An 18474-nucleotide genomic window follows, 5' to 3' on the forward strand; every position below is an offset into this window, starting at 1 on the left:
TCAGGAGAAAAATGCATACTGTATATGAACACCAAAAGAAATGAGGAATGTAAACAACTAAAACGTCTTCTGGGCGTGGGCAATATTGGCCAAAGAACAAAGCAGAAATCCGACCGAGCTTCGGGTAATTTTTGATCTGAAACTTCAATGTAAACTCAGTTATATCCCTGGCCTTCGCTTGAACTAGTAATTAGCACGAAATGATATTAAAAAAGAAAGAGTAGAGGTAGCAATAATACTAATAACCAAGTTTAATACACAAATTTATTATCTAGATAGGTGAGGGTGATAAAGCATCCACAATCTTTAACAGCTCCTCCCAAAGGAAAGCAAAATGAGGTCCGAACGAACTCTTAAGAAAAATCATACAAATAAGTTTATACTAAAGTTTCCAGTGCTTTATTGTTGAGATCTATTCAGCCGCATAGTTTCAGTTTGTACCTCTCTCCCCTCCTCAAGCCATCTGTTTGGGTAGAACGATCAAATGGTTGATCCCCGAAGCCTGAGGTGTTATGCTCCCAAGCTGTCGAATGTACCAAAAACAACAGGACAATTAGAACACAAGGGGCACAAACAAATGCATCTTACAATCGTGTTAGGGAACATAAAATTTCAAGCATCTAACTAACATAGCACGTTAAGATGCAACGAAGCAATATTCCTGAATAATAACGAGCGAAAACAACAATCATTTCGAACTCGGTGGATATTCCATTCGTTTACTAGGAATGGGTGACCAAAAACAAAATTGGGTCTCGTGTTTAAACATTCTCACTTACAAAGCAACGCACAAACAATTGAGGAAATTCTGGAAACAGATGTAGTTAAAAAGAGCAATCAATTAAGCCACTGCCGCAAGACCAAGAAAAGAATCAAACAAAGAAAAAGAAAACAAAGCTGTATAGTTTGGATAGAAATGCCATCGGAATTCCCAAACATCATTGTTCCCCACTGGAAGCTGATTTAAGTTCACAAAAATGTTTAGCCTCCCAACTGCACCACTCTCTTTTGTTACGCCTTCAAAATTTGCACACCATAAAAGCAAGTGACTTGACTCCCTAATGCCCCGAAACATTTCTTTACAAGACAACAAACCATATACTATGAATTAAGGAGTGGAAATAGTTGAGAATAAAATGAAAGAGAGGGCATACCTTCATGGACTCCAGGGAAGAACATTATCTGAGGCAGCTAGGTCAAGCCTACTAAAATTCGCTTTCATGAAACTCAAAAAAAAAAGAAAAAGAAAAAGAAAAAAAAGACCCACGATCGAAGGAGTTATATTGAACACCTAGTAGCACAGAACATCTGGATAATAGTACATGCAATTTGAATTCTACAAAAGCCTTCCTCGTAACATTGGATAATTGCAGTTTTCAGGTCTACTATATACGCATAAACTATTTTGGAGAGAAAAATATCAAAGCAGCATGAAAGGAAATTTACAAAAACCATCAATATGTAGCACAATACCCCTCAAAATGGTGAGAAACTTCGGATGCTGAAGCAGGAACAAACTCCTCTATGGATCATTATAGCAAGTTTGTACGAGTTTAAGCAACTCTTCTTACCATGGAATAACACAATCAAGGAAAGCCTAATGGATTCATGCATCAGGAAAATTTCTCAAACAACAAAAACATATTAAAATCCCCAAATGCATGACGTCACTTGTACAAGTCCAACTTTTCTGCTAGGCAAGTCCAACTTTTCTGCTAGGCAAGCCATTGCATCTCTTTCTCACCAATTCAGTCATGTGGTTTACACTCCTTATGGAGACATGATTGACATTTGCTCTTGGTCTCTTGAACTGGACTACTAGTAACTTGAGCCAACACATTTTGGCATTTGCATGCTTTTCCTTTTCGTCTAGTAGGCTACTTGGTTCCTCCACAAACTATTATGCAACTTCTAGAGTTACAACGTAAAGTTTCTTTAGCAGTAATAACACCAAACCAAACCGAGCCTTAAGTCCCAATCAACCCAATCAATTGGAGTCGGCTACATGAATTTGTCTACTCCATTGAGCTATGTTGTGATCATGTTCTGTAATATCCAATAAACCTATATCCTTTGGAACTAACGCCACTAAAGTCAATTTGGGTCTACCCCTACCCCCTCCCGTAACCAAATCACTCCTCCTAACTATTGCATCTATGATATGCATTAGTTTATTTTCTCTCATCTTATCTTCGGCGCTACCTCCACGATTCCGCTAAAGTATTCGCTTATAATTCTGTCTCCTAAAGTCTTACCACTCATCCATCTTAGCATTTAATTTCGGCAACACTTATTACTCCTATGTTGTTTCTTACTACTTACTAGCCCAACACTATGTGATATATGACACTAGTGCTTACCCGTGCCTACGGCACTACGCACCCTGTTGGAATTACCCGTGCCTAAGGCACTTGCTAGCTAGTGGCTCAAACACTAAATCGATTCATTAGTGTGTAGTATGTGATCCTCTTCTTAGTGACACGGAAGAGAATTACTCGTGCTTACGACACTCACCAACTAAACTTTTAAGTTAGTTACAAAGAACTATTAATTTGGGATGATGCTATGGTGTCCCCGATCATTTTGGGGATACCGTAATTTTTGGCATAACTTCACCATTATGAGCATAACTAAAATCCATTACAAGCATAACAGAACCCAAACAAGGCATAACCAAGGAATATCCAAAAAACCAATCAAGGCATAACCAAACCCAACCAAGACATAACAAACAAGTTATGCCTTATTATGGTTCTGTTATGCTTGTAATGGGTTTTGGTTATACTCATAATGGTTTTGTTATGCCAAAAGTTACGGTGTCCCCAAAATGACCGGAGACACCAAAGTCATTCCCATCAATTTGCGTATAGGGTTTTGGAATTGGAAGATCGATGCAAAGTTCATTTGCGCAATTACTACAAAGAATGTGGGCACTTACATTACATTTGCAAAGTTCCTTGTCAACCCTTGGATAAAATGAATCTCATCCCTTCTTTCAACTTGTGTTTGTGTGGTTCCCACACCCTTGTGTTTTATTAGGTAGATAGGTGGCCCTATAGCAATAGGTTAGAATTTCCCTTTCAACTTTGCGGGTATCCCTGTGGTCGCACAACATTCCTTAAACACTCTGCCACTTTGATCCATCATACTTGTACTCTGTGTTGCATCATCCGCAATCTATCCATCCTTACTAACAATTGACCCAAGATACTTAAGACACTCGCTTCTTGCTAATTGTTGATTCCTGATTTTTGAGGGGTGCATCAATGACAAATTAACACCATCCCTAAGAAATTTTACATGTATTCTCCCTCAGTTCCCTTGATCTCTAAAATCTGCAAAATGCTTCTTAAAAGTCACATTTGATCGAGTTTGGTAATGACTTCTAACCACTTATGAGTAAGAGTGGAAGGACACCAAACAACAGGGAAATGATATCTTCAGAAAACTTGGCACAATGATTCAGTTTCAAACCTAATTTGAACATCACAACCTCGGTTGACCCTTTGGTGAAATTCTTAGCAAACCTTGAACCATGGTTGTTGAAGGTTCCACAGCAAGCAAGTAATGTTAATTACGGAATGTCTACTCAAGATACTCATAACATCTTTTGATATCAACAGATAGAATTAAATTCGTCATCACCTTCAATGCTTCTCAATGTAGTTCTCATTCATGAGCCAAAATACCCAGCCATATTTTATTTTGATTCGTCAGGACAAAAATTAAAATGTAGTATATCAACATTGTCTCTGAACCTCGTAACTCCAACAAGCAACATGTTGTAGACAAGTATTATTAAATTGTGCTGAAGCCCATTCCTATGAGGCGCTTGGTACTTAGTTGAGATCCATCCCTATAAAAGGCAAGTTGGGAGACCTACTGTGCCCTAAAGGGCAATAGGGTCTGCTACGACATGAAACAGGGCCATTTCATGGCCAAAAACGGACCCCAGGCCATTTTGGTCTGGTGCTGATTTGGCATTACTGTTCCTTTTCCTTAACATCATTTCCTCATGACTTCATGATTCAGGCTGACATAAAAAGCCTTTCTAACCATTCATATGTCAATGTGAGGCTTCAACAAGAACATCAGCAAATGCATATAAAGGATTCCCAAAACGCGGTTCAAGGGGTGGGGGTTTGGGCTCTGTTGTTGGCCATGAAATGACGTCGTTCGATAGCACAGCAGACCCATTGCCCTTTAGGTCCCCCAAGTCCAAAAATAATTCAAAGCACATCCCAGAATGAATTGATGGGAGTGAAGACAATGACAGACAATCATCACAATACTACACCGATGAAAACAAAATGTCACCGTTTACAAATAGAGGGTAATATTATGCATGGGCATGATAGATTGCAAAAAAAAATCCACTGCGTTTTACAATATATGGAATTTTAACCGATAACTAACTAACAACACATTTCATTCACCAGTTCGTGGTATCTTAGTCTGTTGTATATATTGATTCCTTGTAGCAGTCACAAAGGGAATTAAAAACAAGATCAAATACTCTTCAATGTTGCAATTCCCTGTCTCTATTCGTCAAGGCATGCACTTTATTGTTGAATTGGAACAGTTCCCCAGAGAGATGAATGTATTCTTTCCTCTAACATGTGTGAGGCACACTTTCAAAGGATATCCTAAATTGATCAAATGTCGAGCAAAGCATTCCAGCCTATGTCTACTAGTTTCCTTTTCCATTGTCCTACTCATGTGGCTTTTATCATGTTCCACATAAATGCCTAGATGATAAAAGGAAAGGAATGCAAATAGGTAATTTATGGCAAATTGATAGTGGACTGGCCACCAACATTAGTGTTCTTTCTAGTTTCTGGTTTTTACCTATTGTGCCATAATAGTCAATAAAAAAAACAAGAAGTAGCGGCAACATGGATCTAATTGAATACTTTCAATTCCTGTGCCATTATCCTTTGTTGTTGGTTTAACTTTAGCAAAGTATTCCATAAAAACACAAACTTCAAAAAGCATACAACTATGGAGATTATTGCCCCTTAAATTTTACAACAATGATATGGATGGCACAATCAACATGATAATACTAAGGGCATGGTGCTTAAGGAAAGAAACATTGAAATGGCAAAAGGTATAACAACAATTTATCATACCTTCCTCTCTTTCGTTACTCATTAAGGTAAGTCGGCATATTTTTAAATGCATTAGGTGAAACTAAGCTCTCCACATAGACGTCTGCTTGGTGAAAATAATGAATGCCACAAATTAAAGGATGCTTGAGTGTATGGTCTATGAGATCATAAACGAAAAATACCCCATTAAGATTAATCAAAACCCCACCATCCTTCATATACCACAATGGTCTTGAGTGCCGAATTGGTTGGGGCTCTGGCAAGTATGGCATACTGATCAATTTAGTCCATCACTCTTTCCTGCCATATTCATTCATTACCCACATATCAAAGCTAAAAGCATACTCACAAACAGCACATAGGCATCCTCTCAAAGCCCTAACAGATAGCAATGAACACTCCTTCCCAAACTTCCCAAAATCAGGTTTTGGAATTTCCCTGTATGTCTCCTCCCCTAAGTCAAGGGCTATGATAACGCAAGAGTTATTGTTGAGATTTGTAGCGGACCAATGAATTGATCCATTCACAAGCTTGCTTGATTCCATGGGCCGAAACATAATCAAATTGCTAGGGAAACCCCCAATCCTACTCCACGAATCAGTTTTTAAGGAATAAACCTTGACTTTTAGTGGACCTTTGGCAAAAGCAACTCTAATCACCTTGTAATCATCATTGGAGGAGTCATATCCAAACCCATAAGAAAACCCAAAATTAGCTCCTTCCCCGAAAGACGGCAAAATGTGGCTTTCTCTAGTCGATGGATTCCATATGTAAAAATTGTCAACCAATTTTTCATAATAATAAATACATACCAGCCCGTCACATGAGCCCACAATCCCAACACCCCGTCGCAGAGTCTTGAATGGGTAATAGAGATCTACTGCACGACCATATGGCTCATGAAAAAATGAGCGTAAAGAACACGATTTGAGATCATGATACTGGTACCGTATAATGACCATCCAATTGTTAATGTTGTCATCCTTGGTCACAAGACTGAGGTGCTTTTTCCAAATTGAGGCTCATATATTATGGTGCACCAAGATTTGCATATGCTTATGAACCGAACCAATGACTTGACAGGTAATCGCAATAGAATCTCAATGATGAGTTCCTGAGGGAGATCAGGCAATTTGAATAATTCTCCACATGGAGGGATTTCTAGCTGTTTTTTTGGAGTTTATTTAGGAAATTGTTGGTTTTTTGAACGGCTGTTTTCGGCGGCCATGAATTGGGACGATATAGGGTAGCAGAAGTGACAGTTGATTTGGGGATTTAGGGTTTCATCCCGAGATGGTGAATAGAAAGGGAAAGAATCAGTAGCAAAAGGAAAGTGAACCAGAGGGTGGGTGATATGGGTTTAAATGCTTTCGTTACGTTTCCAAATCACGGCACCTGGAAGCGACCAATTAAATCAAGGCTCTGGTTGTTAACTAAATAAACATACACTTGCTGCTCGCATTTACGTCCATGTGTGGGGAGTTGGCATGGTTCCTTTATTGCTTCGGATAACAGCAGGTTTCGCCAATGCCAATATTGTTGTGATCTTCTTATAGACTTCAAGTTTCCAACTCAAACACACCAAGTGCAATAGAGTTACAGTTGTTCAAAGAAAAAATTCACCGATGATTTAATCCTGCATTTTTTTACAAATTTGTGGAGAAGTGTGTTGTCCAATAGAAGCTCCTATCAAATCTACCTTCATTAGAAAATCATAATTGTCGAAACTCGCAAGTACTAAACACACTTAGCAATATTGTCATATTCTTATCAAATCCGCACTCAAAACATGTTTAGGTAACTTACAGTGCATGCACAAACATCATACATAGAAGCCTGAGTTTACAATGAAATCGTGATATAGTTGACTATGGAACCTCGTATCATGTCAGAAGCTCTGCTAAGCTACTTGTTCAATTAGTACTTTGCACCATTACATAGTGGATGGATTCACCAAAAATTGACCCCAGCTCATTCAAATGATTGGGACCATAGGATTAGAGGCATTTTAAAAAAAGAACTAGTTGGCATTATCCAAGTTTAAATTACAGAGTGAGAATCAATATCCACCACCTAGAAACAGTAAAACTTTTTACAACCAAGTTTTGAGAAGATGTTAGCTATGAACAAGTAGGCAAGGTAATTAACTCGCTAGCGACTTCATACAGAAGAAACTGTATTCGCGCTTCGCGCTTGCGCACGAGAGAGAGAGAGAGAGAGAGAGAGAGAGAGAGAGAGAGAGAGAACACCATGTCTCTTCACAATCAATTTAATAATACAGCTAAAAAATATAAGTTAGGGGAAAAATAACACTAAAAGTTGCATGAAAACTGTCTTAATTTTGTTGGTCTTCTAGTTCTATAAACATGGACAACTAGCAAGCCATTACAACCCAGGTCAATTGACATCAAAGCTCATAGCACCAATTTTAATTCAAACATCTAAATAAAAACAGATCATTGCATCAGAATTATTATCAAAATAAACAACATAGACTTGTAACTAAGATAATCCATATTACTTATCTGCCCATTCTTCTTCGAAACTGTCTTTTGTCCTTCATATTGCCGCTAAGTCGCACTGCAAGCAAGACAAGGCGAAGCAAGGCTCACTACATGGTTCGGAGTCATGAGCCAAAATCCCTGCAGGTTCCATCACAAGTATCAAACATAAGTAACTTCATGAGACCTAAGAAATAGTCAAGAGTTTGAGGGGCCTACTTGTCAGGGCTTATTAATCCTTCAGAAATAGTGCAGGTTGAACACATTGATATCATGAGGAAGGTTGGGCTCCAAGGATGACTTGTTTCTTTACTCAATCTTTGCTGCAACTGTTGTGACCAACTAAGACTGTGCCAGCACTTCATAATCATCAAGTATGAGCTATTAGGATATATAGGCCCTGACAAGTGACACCCATTAAAACTTGGCTTAGTACTATGGCAGTGGTAGGGTTAAATGAACCAAGTTAAAAGTCCAAACTCAACTCGCTTGTGGCCTGTTAGAAGCTCGTCTGAACTGAACTTATTATCTTAAGCAAACGTGAATTTCTTGAGCTTTTGGCTCAAATTCGGCTCGATAATGGGTGAAAAGCCTAAGCTACTTGAACTTCGCAGGTGATGGAGTAGAATAGCCTGATTTCTCAAGGAGGAAGACAATGAAAAGGCATAAATCTAACTGGTTGGAACACTCACAGCACGTTAGCTAGGGTGCTGACCGTTCAACCAGGTTGCACAAACAGGAGCAAAAACCAAATTACAATTTGCATCTCATATTCTATGAGACCGTAAAAGTTTTAGGATTCTGTATCCACGTAAAAAGTTTAATCAGAGTACATGTATTAAACTTCTAACAGTCGTTAAGTTCAACTAAGGATGGTCTGATCAACATGCGAATCCAAAGACAAATAAAGCAAGTTGTGAATCACAAAACTAAAATGTAGGATAGACAATAGAGATAGATCTCAATCCCAATTTTTTGATGATTGCTCGAAGTCCAAGCAGCAACTGCTACAAAAGCAATACAACTGATGCAGGTAACCTTTTTGTTATTCCATCTTTGTTTTTGCCCGAAAATCTCTTGCATTCACTTGCTGTTCAAAAAACAAAATAACTATTAACAAGAAAGCCTTGGGAGTCACTTCAATTAGTAGACATGTTATCGCTGTGATGAAATGTGGGGGAAAAAATCAATCTTTATAAATATAAAATTGTAGAACATGCTTGGGATGTCCTAGTGTTGCATAAAAAAATTCAATTACACAACATTCCAACTGTAAAGTGTTATGTAACTTACAGAATGTTTTCAGCAATAATAAACAGATAATGTAAGTAAAGTTAAGGCTGTGATTGACAGTTGACAATTGGCACTGGATATTCCAGATAATGAGTAATAGGGTATAGTCTTTGGCCACATAAACCAACAAACAAATAAGGTATTATATACTTGGAGATATATTTAAACAAAAGTCAGAAAAACAACAAAACATACTATAAAACAAAACAAAACAAAAACAGAGAAGGCCCCTTTTTGAAGAAAAGAAAGAAGTCTAATGAAACGTCTTTTTGTTTCATCACAGAGTAGTATCTCAATTGCGCTGTATACATGCAAGCTAACATAATGATTGATTATAACATTGAAAAGATACAACTTGAAGGGGAAAAGAAGGACAACAGGTATAAAAACCATAATTTACCATTTCCGCTCCTTCCTTCCCTTCCCGGCATTACTAAGAATTTGAGATTGTTAGAAGGGATTTAGCAAACTGAGGTTTTCCGAAAAGGACATTGTTAAGTTCTGGGCATCCAAGGAATCTGTAAATTGCTACATGTTCTGTTTTTCAAAAGGTAAATCGCTAAGATATCACTTTCTACGGCCACCAAGACGACTTTGCCATTCTTCAACAGAGGCAAGGGACTCAACCACTTCCCTGCAGGTTTGGTTTGGCGTATATGTTTAGTGAAAGACTCAACATTGTAAAAATCAGTGATCAAGCATAAGCTATAATTCTACCAAGGTTTTAGACATCAGCACTGGCTGCTACGTAGCGCATCGGTTTTTCGGCTCTCCCATACCATTACTCTCTCATATATCGGTGATACAAGAAATTGGCACGTGTATGCCGTTTCCCAATGCATATTGCTTCATATCCGTTTTTTTCCCGCTTCATCGCCACTACAGCCGATACTTACGGCTTTATGTGATTTTGTGCCAAATATAATTATAGAACATTCATAACCGCTACACCGGATTCCCGTGATATCTCTGCCATCGTAAGCGTTTATCTTGATACATGCATAGGCGTGTTTTCACCTAGTAGCCCAACTCTAGCACAGCTTCTCTCCTTCGCCACGTCGAAAGAAACTATCTTGCATTTATCAGGTGAATCTTGTAAAATATACAGTCCATCTGAGAAAATTCCATTAAATCGTACCTTCTCTTATGAATTGTCTTAAAGACTCCGCCAGGGAAGTCTTCAATCTGTTTCCAAGGACTAGTTCTCAATGAACAATATAACCAAACTTCCAGTAGATGACATAAGTAGATGGATCATAACCAATACCCATAACCAAAACTGAGCTTTTCAACTGTGAAACTAAGCGTTAATGCTTTCTCTTCGGGTTAATGCTTACTCTTCTGGCACGAAAACGGAGGAGGAACCCCAAGGGGTTGGCCTGGTGATGTTGGACTTGGAATTTAGGTGTTTGCTCCCTCCTAAGGTTTTAGGTTCGTTTCTCCTAGCAACACTGGGCCCTCACGCGTAAGGGTGTGAAACGGCTATGGGAGGAGCTGAAATGCGCGCAAACTGAACCGCGATGCCTGCATTACAAAAAAAATAGAAAAAGAAAAGAAAACAGAGGAAGAATCATTCCACAAATCCCAAAGAAGAACTTTTTGATGATCTAAACTACATTCCATTGAATATATTTCAGCCGCAGAATTGAGACATGGGGATCGGAGAAGCAATGAGAATTACAAGACTAGGGTTTTGGGAGGATATCTGCGACTAGGATTTTTCTTGTGGGAGTCTTTGGCATTGGAACTCTTTGATGACCACTACAAAACATTCTTCTTCTTCTTCGTCACCATCTCAATTTGCTCTGCAAAACTAGGGTTCATGGTTTGTTGTTCTTAGAAGAATGCTTAATCTAGGGTTTATGGAGTAATTACTATTAAACCGGGTAAATAAAAAGGAGTAAAACAAATCTGAAATCACCAATTTATGTGACCAGATGGCCGTAAGGTTTCAGTAAGTGGCCGCAATTTGAGAAATCGTGGCCGCAACCACAAAGTTTGGGTATGAGGCCGCAAAGTTATTGTAGATGGCTAAAAAGTTTTGGTACGTGGCCGCGAGGTCATATATGTTTTTTTGAACAGAGCGAGGTCATATATTTGGCTGCAATATAAATTTGGAGATCAAAATTCTAAAAATAACGATCATGTCTCATTTTTCATAAAAAACAGGAAAAATTAAATAAAAGAGAAAGTAAATTATAAAATTTCTCAGTTAATATGGAGAATTGGTGGCAAGTGCAATTTTGTTCACAATCTTTAAAAAGGATGAATATTACCCTCCCTCGCATTGGTTGAAATGGTGTGGACCCCACTACAAAGTGATGTCAACAAAATGATGTCATGCTTATCATGCAATACATTTTTTTGGCAAAGATGCTACTCACATAACAATCTAAACACAACAACTTACACAACCTCTCACATATATGTGGGGCCCACACATAGTAGTGTGTGTGGAGCCCACATGCATGTGAAAGGTTGTGTAAGTTGTTGTGTTTGGATTGTTGTATGAGTATCATTTTTATTTTTTTGGTAAGCATGACATTATTTTATGATAGGGTCTACATCATTTTCAACCAGTAGGAAGGAGAGTAATATTCACCCTCTTAAGTGGAGGGTGAACAAAACTCAATTCTAAATTGGCCTCTAAAATACTACTACTGGACATGGCTTGGTGAGAGATGATTTGAGGAAGGGCTGCAAATGAACTGAGTAACTCGCAAATTCGGCTCGACTCATGCTCTATTTGGCTCGTTAAGGGACGTTTGATTCGATTAAAAAAGTTCGTTTCATAAATGTCTAATCTCGACTTATTAAGGACTCGACTCTTTAAGACTTGAGCCAAACTCAAGTTAAAATTTTTGACTTGTTTACTAAATGAGTCGAACTCCGGGAGACGTGGCACCACGAGGTCGTAGTTATAACAAAGGTGTATGCGGGAACTTCACCGTAATACTCCCAACAGTAAGGGCGTGTTTGATAAGAGGTTTGGGAAAATGGATTGGATTAATAATCCTATAGAGCTCGTAATACCTTGATTGATAAGGTTTTTGTGAGTGGGACAAATGGGGTATTAGCACTACCATGGGGTGTTACTACAATTCCATCCCCGTGGGATTGAGCAAACCAAGTATAAAAACTCACGTCAATTCCAATGTTAATCCTAGCCAAAACAAACATGTTATTTATGATCCTACAATCGAATTCTATGCAAAACAAACATGAATAAATGATTTATTCCCTCATTAATAATCACACCTCATTCTCAAAGTCAATCCTAATCCCATCCCATTACGAATTCCCCAAAACAAAACGTGTAATCAAACACGCCCTAAAGATTGAGTCGCAGCCAGCCATGTACAGATATGGTTTTTTGTGTCAGTCTCGGGTTCTGCTGAAGCAAATTTGGATGATTCGTAAACGTCTTTATTGATATCGATATCGGATTGAGATGATTTTGTACAGGAGCCGTAAACAATATGTTTTGAACAAACAAGAGCCGTAAATAATATGTTTTGAACAAAATGAGCAGTATTTTGAACAAAATGAGCAGCTCCGATCATCTTTGCGGTACATGAGACGGGCGCAAAAACCATATGTGTACTCCACTGCTGTGCAGCTGTACCATTAGCAGCTCTCTACTCCCAAACCCTAGTTTTTAGCCCCTCGCTATAAGACCCGCGCCAAACCCTAATCGCTCCGCACTCGTCAGCCGAAAATGTCGAAGCGAGGTCAGTTCAGCATTTCTAGTTTCTTCTCAATCGGAAAGTTCACCATTTCCAATAACTCAATGGTTGGAGACACTCATACTTTTTCTTGTCTGTATTTTTTTTACCGGTCGCAGGGCGCGGTGGATCGGCGGGGAACAAATTCCGCATGTCGCTGGGTCTCCCGGTGGCGGCGACGGTGAACTGCGCCGACAACACGGGAGCCAAGAACCTATACATCATATCTGTGAAGGGGATCAAGGGCAGGCTCAACCGGCTGCCGTCGGCGTGCGTCGGGGACATGGTGATGGCCACCGTGAAGAAGGGGAAGCCCGATCTGAGGAAGAAGGTCATGCCCGCGGTCATTGTCAGGCAGCGCAAGCCGTGGCGGCGAAAGGACGGCGTCTTTATGTACTTCGAAGGTTGTTATCGATAAAAATGGGAAATGGGTTTTGTTTACCTGTTTGTGCTTTTTGGGATTTGCTGTTATTTCGATTGGGAAACGTTTTACACTCCCCTGCAAACAAACCGAGCTGCTCGTGGCTTCGGTTCATTTGGTAATTGACCTGAGCTTGAGTTTTAGGCTTGTTTACTAAACGAGCTGAGCTCCACACTCATAAGGCTTGCCTTGTTTAAAGAGGCTCGTTAAGTAAATTAGTCACGGCTCTTTAAGTAATTGAGCTGGTTTGTTTATAAACGAGCCGAGCTCGACTTTTAGGTTCCTTTAGTAAACCTCGAACACTACGATGCTTGGCTCCCGACTTTTAGAGCTTCTCTCCTGCTTTAACCCCTTCTTTTCTTACTCAAAACTCAGAATTTGGTTTAAACCCTATAAAATTTGCTTCAATTCTCGACTCTAACCTGTACCAGCTTGAGTTTTACTCAAATCACGTGACAATCTAATTTTTGCAATCACATTACTCGCTATTCTAAAACACCATTTAACTAACAATGTCGTAAATATTTTCTTCGTCATTTACTTATTGTGGTGCAAAATTTTCTCTTGCAGTAATGTTGTGGGTTGTTAAATTGTAGTAGTAGTTTGTCAGCATGTAATTGAATCGAAAGAAGTAGTTTTGCCATCCTTGTCGAGAATCAGAAGATTGTTGTAGCTTGCACAAATTACTCATTATTTTTAAACACCACTTAACAGTGGGAAATATTGAAATTTTATCCTGCGGTGATGATGCGTTGTTGATAAAATATAATGGTAGTTTGTTGGCATGGATTGGGTCGAAAGAAGAAATATTTTCGTCGTCTTTGTTGAGGGAGTTTTTTCGTAGTTTAGTTTGTGTTACACTATGTTCTACCTCCTTGACATTGTACAATTAACCTAGGGAGACAATGAATAGAAGCAATGAAAGAAAAGACCTTTTGTTCTTTTGCTTCGTTCTCTCTTGAAACCACCTTCTCTTCATAGCAGTGTTCTAAATGGCGCTAGGCGCTAGTCGGGCGGCAACCCGCCGCCAAGCGCCTAGGCGCCACCGAGCCGAGCAATTCGGCGTTTGTTTTTTAAAAATATATATTTTTAAGGCAATTAAGCTCCGCCAAGATGGCCGCCTAGCTCCGCCAAGCCCGCCAAGATGGCTGCCTAGCTCCGCCAAGCCCGCCGAGACGCTGCCTAGCTCCATTAGATCTTAGCCGCCAAGCTTCCCCAAGTTCAGCCAAGTCGGCTGCCAAGCTGCCAAATCTCCAAATCTGCCGAACAAGCCGCCGAGGGTGAAATCTTGGCACTGACCTGCTGCAGAGCGCCTAGGCGCCGCCTAGGCGGCCATTTAGAACACTGCTTCATAGTTTATTCTATCTTTCATCCTCCTACACTTGTCTATTTGGGTCTAGCTTCTCACTCCAGGCTTCATTTAATATTTTTCTTCTCTTATTTGGAAAAATGCATTTTGAATTCTCTATTATCACCAGGCTTAGTCAGGTATCCTCCTATATTTTGTGGTTGATACGGTTACAAGTCTGGAAAATCAAACATGTCTATCGTTACAGATGTGACGATGCTTTTGAAGGTCACATCTGCTCCATTAAGGCTTTACAAATAAATGGTTTCGTCGTTCCATGTCATTGGGTTAGCGCAGCTAAATTGGTCATACTAGATGCTGATAGATTTACAAAGAAAATCATAAGGTGAACTTTAGAGTGAAGGGCGAGTTTCTCTTTCTAGGTCTACTTATATTCTGGTGGGTTAGAGAGAGATGCTTTGTCTTATCTCTAGGCATCGTCTAGGTTTTCTTAATTCATGAGCTGTGTGTATCACATCTATAGGAAAAATAGTAATCGTTTGTTTTTGTTATTGGTAAAAGTTTGTAAGGGTACTTTAGGTGTAGTAATAATTTCATGTACGTTGTATTGCACATTAAATAATGCGTAATGAATACTTTATAGGACTTGTGTCAAAATATTGTTGTAGATTGTGCAAATTACTCATTATTTTAAAACACCACTTAACTAACAGTGTGGGAAATATTTTCTCCTTCATTACTTATTTGGTGGTGCAAAATTTCGTCCTGTAGTAATGATGTGGTGTTAAATATAATGGTAGTTTGTTGGGATGGAATTGAGTCGGAAGAAAGAAGTAGTTTTGTCTTCTTTGTCAAGAGAGATAGTTTTAAGAAGTTTAGATTGTGTTATGCACTTATCTATGTACTACCCCTTGACTGTTCAATCAACCAAATTAATAGAAGCAACAAGAGAAAAGACTTATGTTCTATTGCTTCGCTCTCTCTCAAAAGGACTTTTCTTCGCAACTTATTCTGTCTTTAACCCTCATACACTTGTCTATTTGGTTCTCGCTCTCACTCCAAGCTTCATTTAATATTTTTCTTCTCTTTGAAAATATATATTGTTGGGTTCTATAATATCACCAGGCTTAGTCAGGTATCCTCCTTTATTTTGTGGTTGATACAGTTACAAGACTGGAAAATTAAACGGGGTCTATCGTTACAGATTTGGCGATGCTTTTAAAGGTCACATCTGCTCCATTTAGGCTTTACAAATAAATGGTTTCGCCATTTCATGTTATTGGGTTAGTGCATTCAACTGGTGAACTCTGATGGATTTACAAAGAAAATCATAAGGTGAACTCTCAAGGAAAGGAAGAGTTTCTCTCTCTAGGTCAACATATATTCTGGTGGGCTAGAGAAGCTCTTTCTTCTCTCTAGATATACCTAGGTTTTCTTAATTCATGAGCTGTGTGTACCACATCTATAGGGAAATTACTAATAGTTGGTTTTCGTTGGATTCTTCTTCAGTCATCCAGTTTTCCATGGTGATATGATATGGAAAAGCATGGTATGCTGGTTTAGCTGCATCTTGATACATGTAGTCCTTTAACCAATAGTATTGTGTATGGATGAATATCTAATGTTTTCTCACACCAGCAACAGTACAAAATGTTGAATACATTTATTCTTCACCCTCTCTCCTATAAATCTCTCTTTTGCGCTCTCTGTTATGACGGGTTGCCTATTCGATATCTTTACTTTGTTTCTCTCTATTTTTTTCCTTCTGCATTCCTAATTTTGTAATGTGCTGAAGAAAAATGTACTTTCTGCTAGTTGGTTAGATCTTGTACCAGAGAACAATACCATGCATAATAACAAACTGCAGCCATTAACTCAATCTTCTCGCATGGGGTGGGTTCTCACGTGGGACCAAAAAAAACTTGCCTACCTTCTGTTAGAGGGTTGCGTCAATTGTTGTGGTCAATTGTTATGCATGTAGCTTTCGTCGATGCGAGGAAAAAAGGATAGAACTAAGTGGTGGTAGAAAAGTGAAACCCAGATAGAAATGTTAGGATGCAAGTGCTAAAAGGGTTAGTAGGTCATTGCGAGGGAGGGTAAAGATGGGTATGCCATCGTTTTACAGTTAATGTTTTCGCGTTAAGACAAGTCTCTCTTCTAGTCGCTTCATTTCACCTAGTTGATTTGTTTTGAAGATTGACTTTTATAGGTAAGAGCATTTAATACTTTCTGTAAAGCCAATAGGAGCAGTTTGGACAGCTTTATGTATTATTGTCGACTCCCTCTTTGGGTCTTGCTTTGTTGCTCCACGGCCCACACTGATTTCATCTTTGTCTACTTTGTGAAAATCAATTATGCATCGTCTAACATCACCAGACTTAGTCAGGTATCCTCCTTCTATGCGGTTGGTACAGTTACGAGTCTGGAAAATCAACAGTGTCTATCATTACAGATGTGACGATGCTCCCTGAGGCCACATCTGCTCCATTTAGGTTTTACATTTGAAATGTTTTTATCTTTTGAAGGCAGTAGTTTAACGTAGTTAGGTTGATCACCCCATCCGCCCCCCTTTCACTTTTTTTAGTAGTTGTGCACTTTGTAAAGATATTCAAGGTACATTCTCATTTTTAGCTAACTCAGATTGGTAAAAAAAAATTGAAGCAAACTCTGACTACTGGTAAATGTCTCTGATTCTTTTGATTGTTGTTAATATGTACCGATTGCTTGATGCAGATAATGCTGGTGTCATTGTCAATCCGAAGGGGGAAATGAAAGGTAAACTCCGACTAAAATAAAGCAAATTAGGTTCCATTATCTTGGTATTTTTGTTGTAGATTTGGACTTGGCAACAGCTTGCGTTTTCACAACTGATAGAACATCCTTAATGCTGATTGTTGGGCCTTTTTTGACATATGTTATTTTTCGTATCAATGCTAATACTTTCTGGTACATTGTGTATTAGCCTCCTCTCGCTTCTCAACTGAGATGGCAAAGAATCCAAACTCAAAGCCTTCTCTTTGAATCTGTGGTGCTTTTCTTGTAGTCCTGTTTGCTCCTCTCACTTCTTTACTAGTTTGACCAAACACCAAACGGAAGGTGTTATTTTCTTTGAGATTATTTGGTCCCATCTAGGAGTATGATTCCTTGAATGCTCTTCAAAGCATTTGGTTAGTTGCCTGGATTCTATTGCAGTCTTATCCCCGACTTATCATTATCATTCCTTGAGAATGAGAAACCAAGTGTCCCTAGTTTTTATGCGTGAATGGTGTTTTTTGTTTTCTTTCTTTATTTTCTGCCCCATTTTGGAAGTAGTATATATGTATCTGACAAGTTGCTTTATGCTTGTTTCAATTCAGGGTCGGCTATTACTGGTCCAATTGGGAAGGAATGTGCCGATCTGTGGCCTAGGATTGCTAGTGCAGCCAATGCTATTGTCTAAAGCTGTTACTTCTTGTCTTGGAAGTCCCTGTTGATGGAAAGGTTTTATGTTTTTCTTAAATTTTGTTAGGACAGTTGTAGGCTCTAGTTTTGCTGGAAGGTGATTGAGATGTGTTTTAGCGGGCATTTTAGATCGTACAAATGTTATTGTTTGCGATATTCCATTGTTTCATTTGGCTGTTTAAACTTCCAGTTTTCAAAATTGGTTTCAGATTTGTACAAATGTTATTGTTTGCGATATTCCATTGTTTCATTTGGCTGTTTAAACTTCCAGTTTTCAAAATTGGTTTCAGATTTGTCTCCGGTACATTGTTGCAAGCTTTGAAAACCTGGATGCAGGTGGAGCCCAATGGTTTTTTCTAAATCTTACTACGTTGCTATTTGCAAATGAAACGCTGGATTATTTTGCCATTGATGTTCAACATCGATTCAGGATATTGGAATGTCGTCTTAGATTTGGGATATTGGAATGTCGTCTTAGAAATTTGCATCTTTTTCGACTTGTGGTGGTAAATGGGAGTAATACCAAATTTGGGATGCCAATTTCTGTTAAAGGCTTATATGGTATTTTAGCATCTCCAAATTTATTATCAACGACCCTCATCTCTACCCTTGATGTCAAATTGTAATCATGTATAAAACATTTAATTTTTTGAATTTCAAGATGTCAAAAATA

At 38.8% G+C, this 18474-nt stretch overlaps 2 protein-coding genes across 3 annotated transcripts; one reads left to right on the top strand and one right to left on the bottom strand.

Moving 5' to 3' along the window:
* Window positions 1–227: 227 nt before the first annotated feature.
* Window positions 228–10729, bottom strand: LOC131322124 (F-box/kelch-repeat protein At3g23880-like). Of its 2 annotated transcripts, XR_009198700.1 has the most exons (4): window positions 10587–10729; window positions 7832–10429; window positions 5133–7753; window positions 3050–4033 (listed from the first exon to the last, which is right to left on the bottom strand). XR_009198700.1 is itself a non-coding variant. In XM_058353299.1 (2 exons), exon 1 carries the CDS (start codon window positions 6071–6073, stop codon window positions 5402–5404), a length of 672 nt encoding a protein of 223 aa, XP_058209282.1. In that variant the 5' UTR covers window positions 6074–7293; the 3' UTR covers window positions 228–523; window positions 5133–5401. The 2 variants fall into 2 exon arrangements, 1 of the variants encoding a protein (XP_058209282.1); XM_058353299.1 differs by lacking the exons at window positions 3050–4033; window positions 7832–10429; window positions 10587–10729 and adding an exon at window positions 228–523 and having other exon boundaries at window positions 5133–7293.
* Window positions 10730–12514: 1785 nt separating this feature from the next.
* Window positions 12515–18065, top strand: LOC131322281 (large ribosomal subunit protein uL14). Its single transcript, XM_058353545.1, has 4 exons — window positions 12515–12636; window positions 12750–13034; window positions 17094–17135; window positions 17717–18065. Exons 1-4 carry the CDS (start codon window positions 12624–12626, stop codon window positions 17797–17799), a joined length of 423 nt encoding a protein of 140 aa, XP_058209528.1. The 5' UTR covers window positions 12515–12623; the 3' UTR covers window positions 17800–18065.
* The last annotated feature ends 409 nt before the right edge of the window (window positions 18066–18474 follow it).

The sequence above is a fragment of the Rhododendron vialii genome, chromosome 4a (assembly GCF_030253575.1).
Source record: "Rhododendron vialii isolate Sample 1 chromosome 4a, ASM3025357v1".
Lineage (NCBI taxonomy): Eukaryota > Viridiplantae > Streptophyta > Magnoliopsida > Ericales > Ericaceae > Rhododendron > Rhododendron vialii.

Coding starts and splice junctions, on each gene's coding strand:
- LOC131322124 (XM_058353299.1), bottom strand. CDS start 6,073: ATGGTCATTATACGGTACCAGTATCATGATCTCAAATCGTGTTCTTTA.
- LOC131322281 (XM_058353545.1), top strand. Junction 13,035..17,093: donor CGTCTTTATGTACTTCGAAG/GTTGTTATCGAT, acceptor TGCTTGATGCAG/ATAATGCTGGTGTCATTGTC. Junction 17,136..17,716: donor TCCGAAGGGGGAAATGAAAG/GTAAACTCCGAC, acceptor GTTTCAATTCAG/GGTCGGCTATTACTGGTCCA.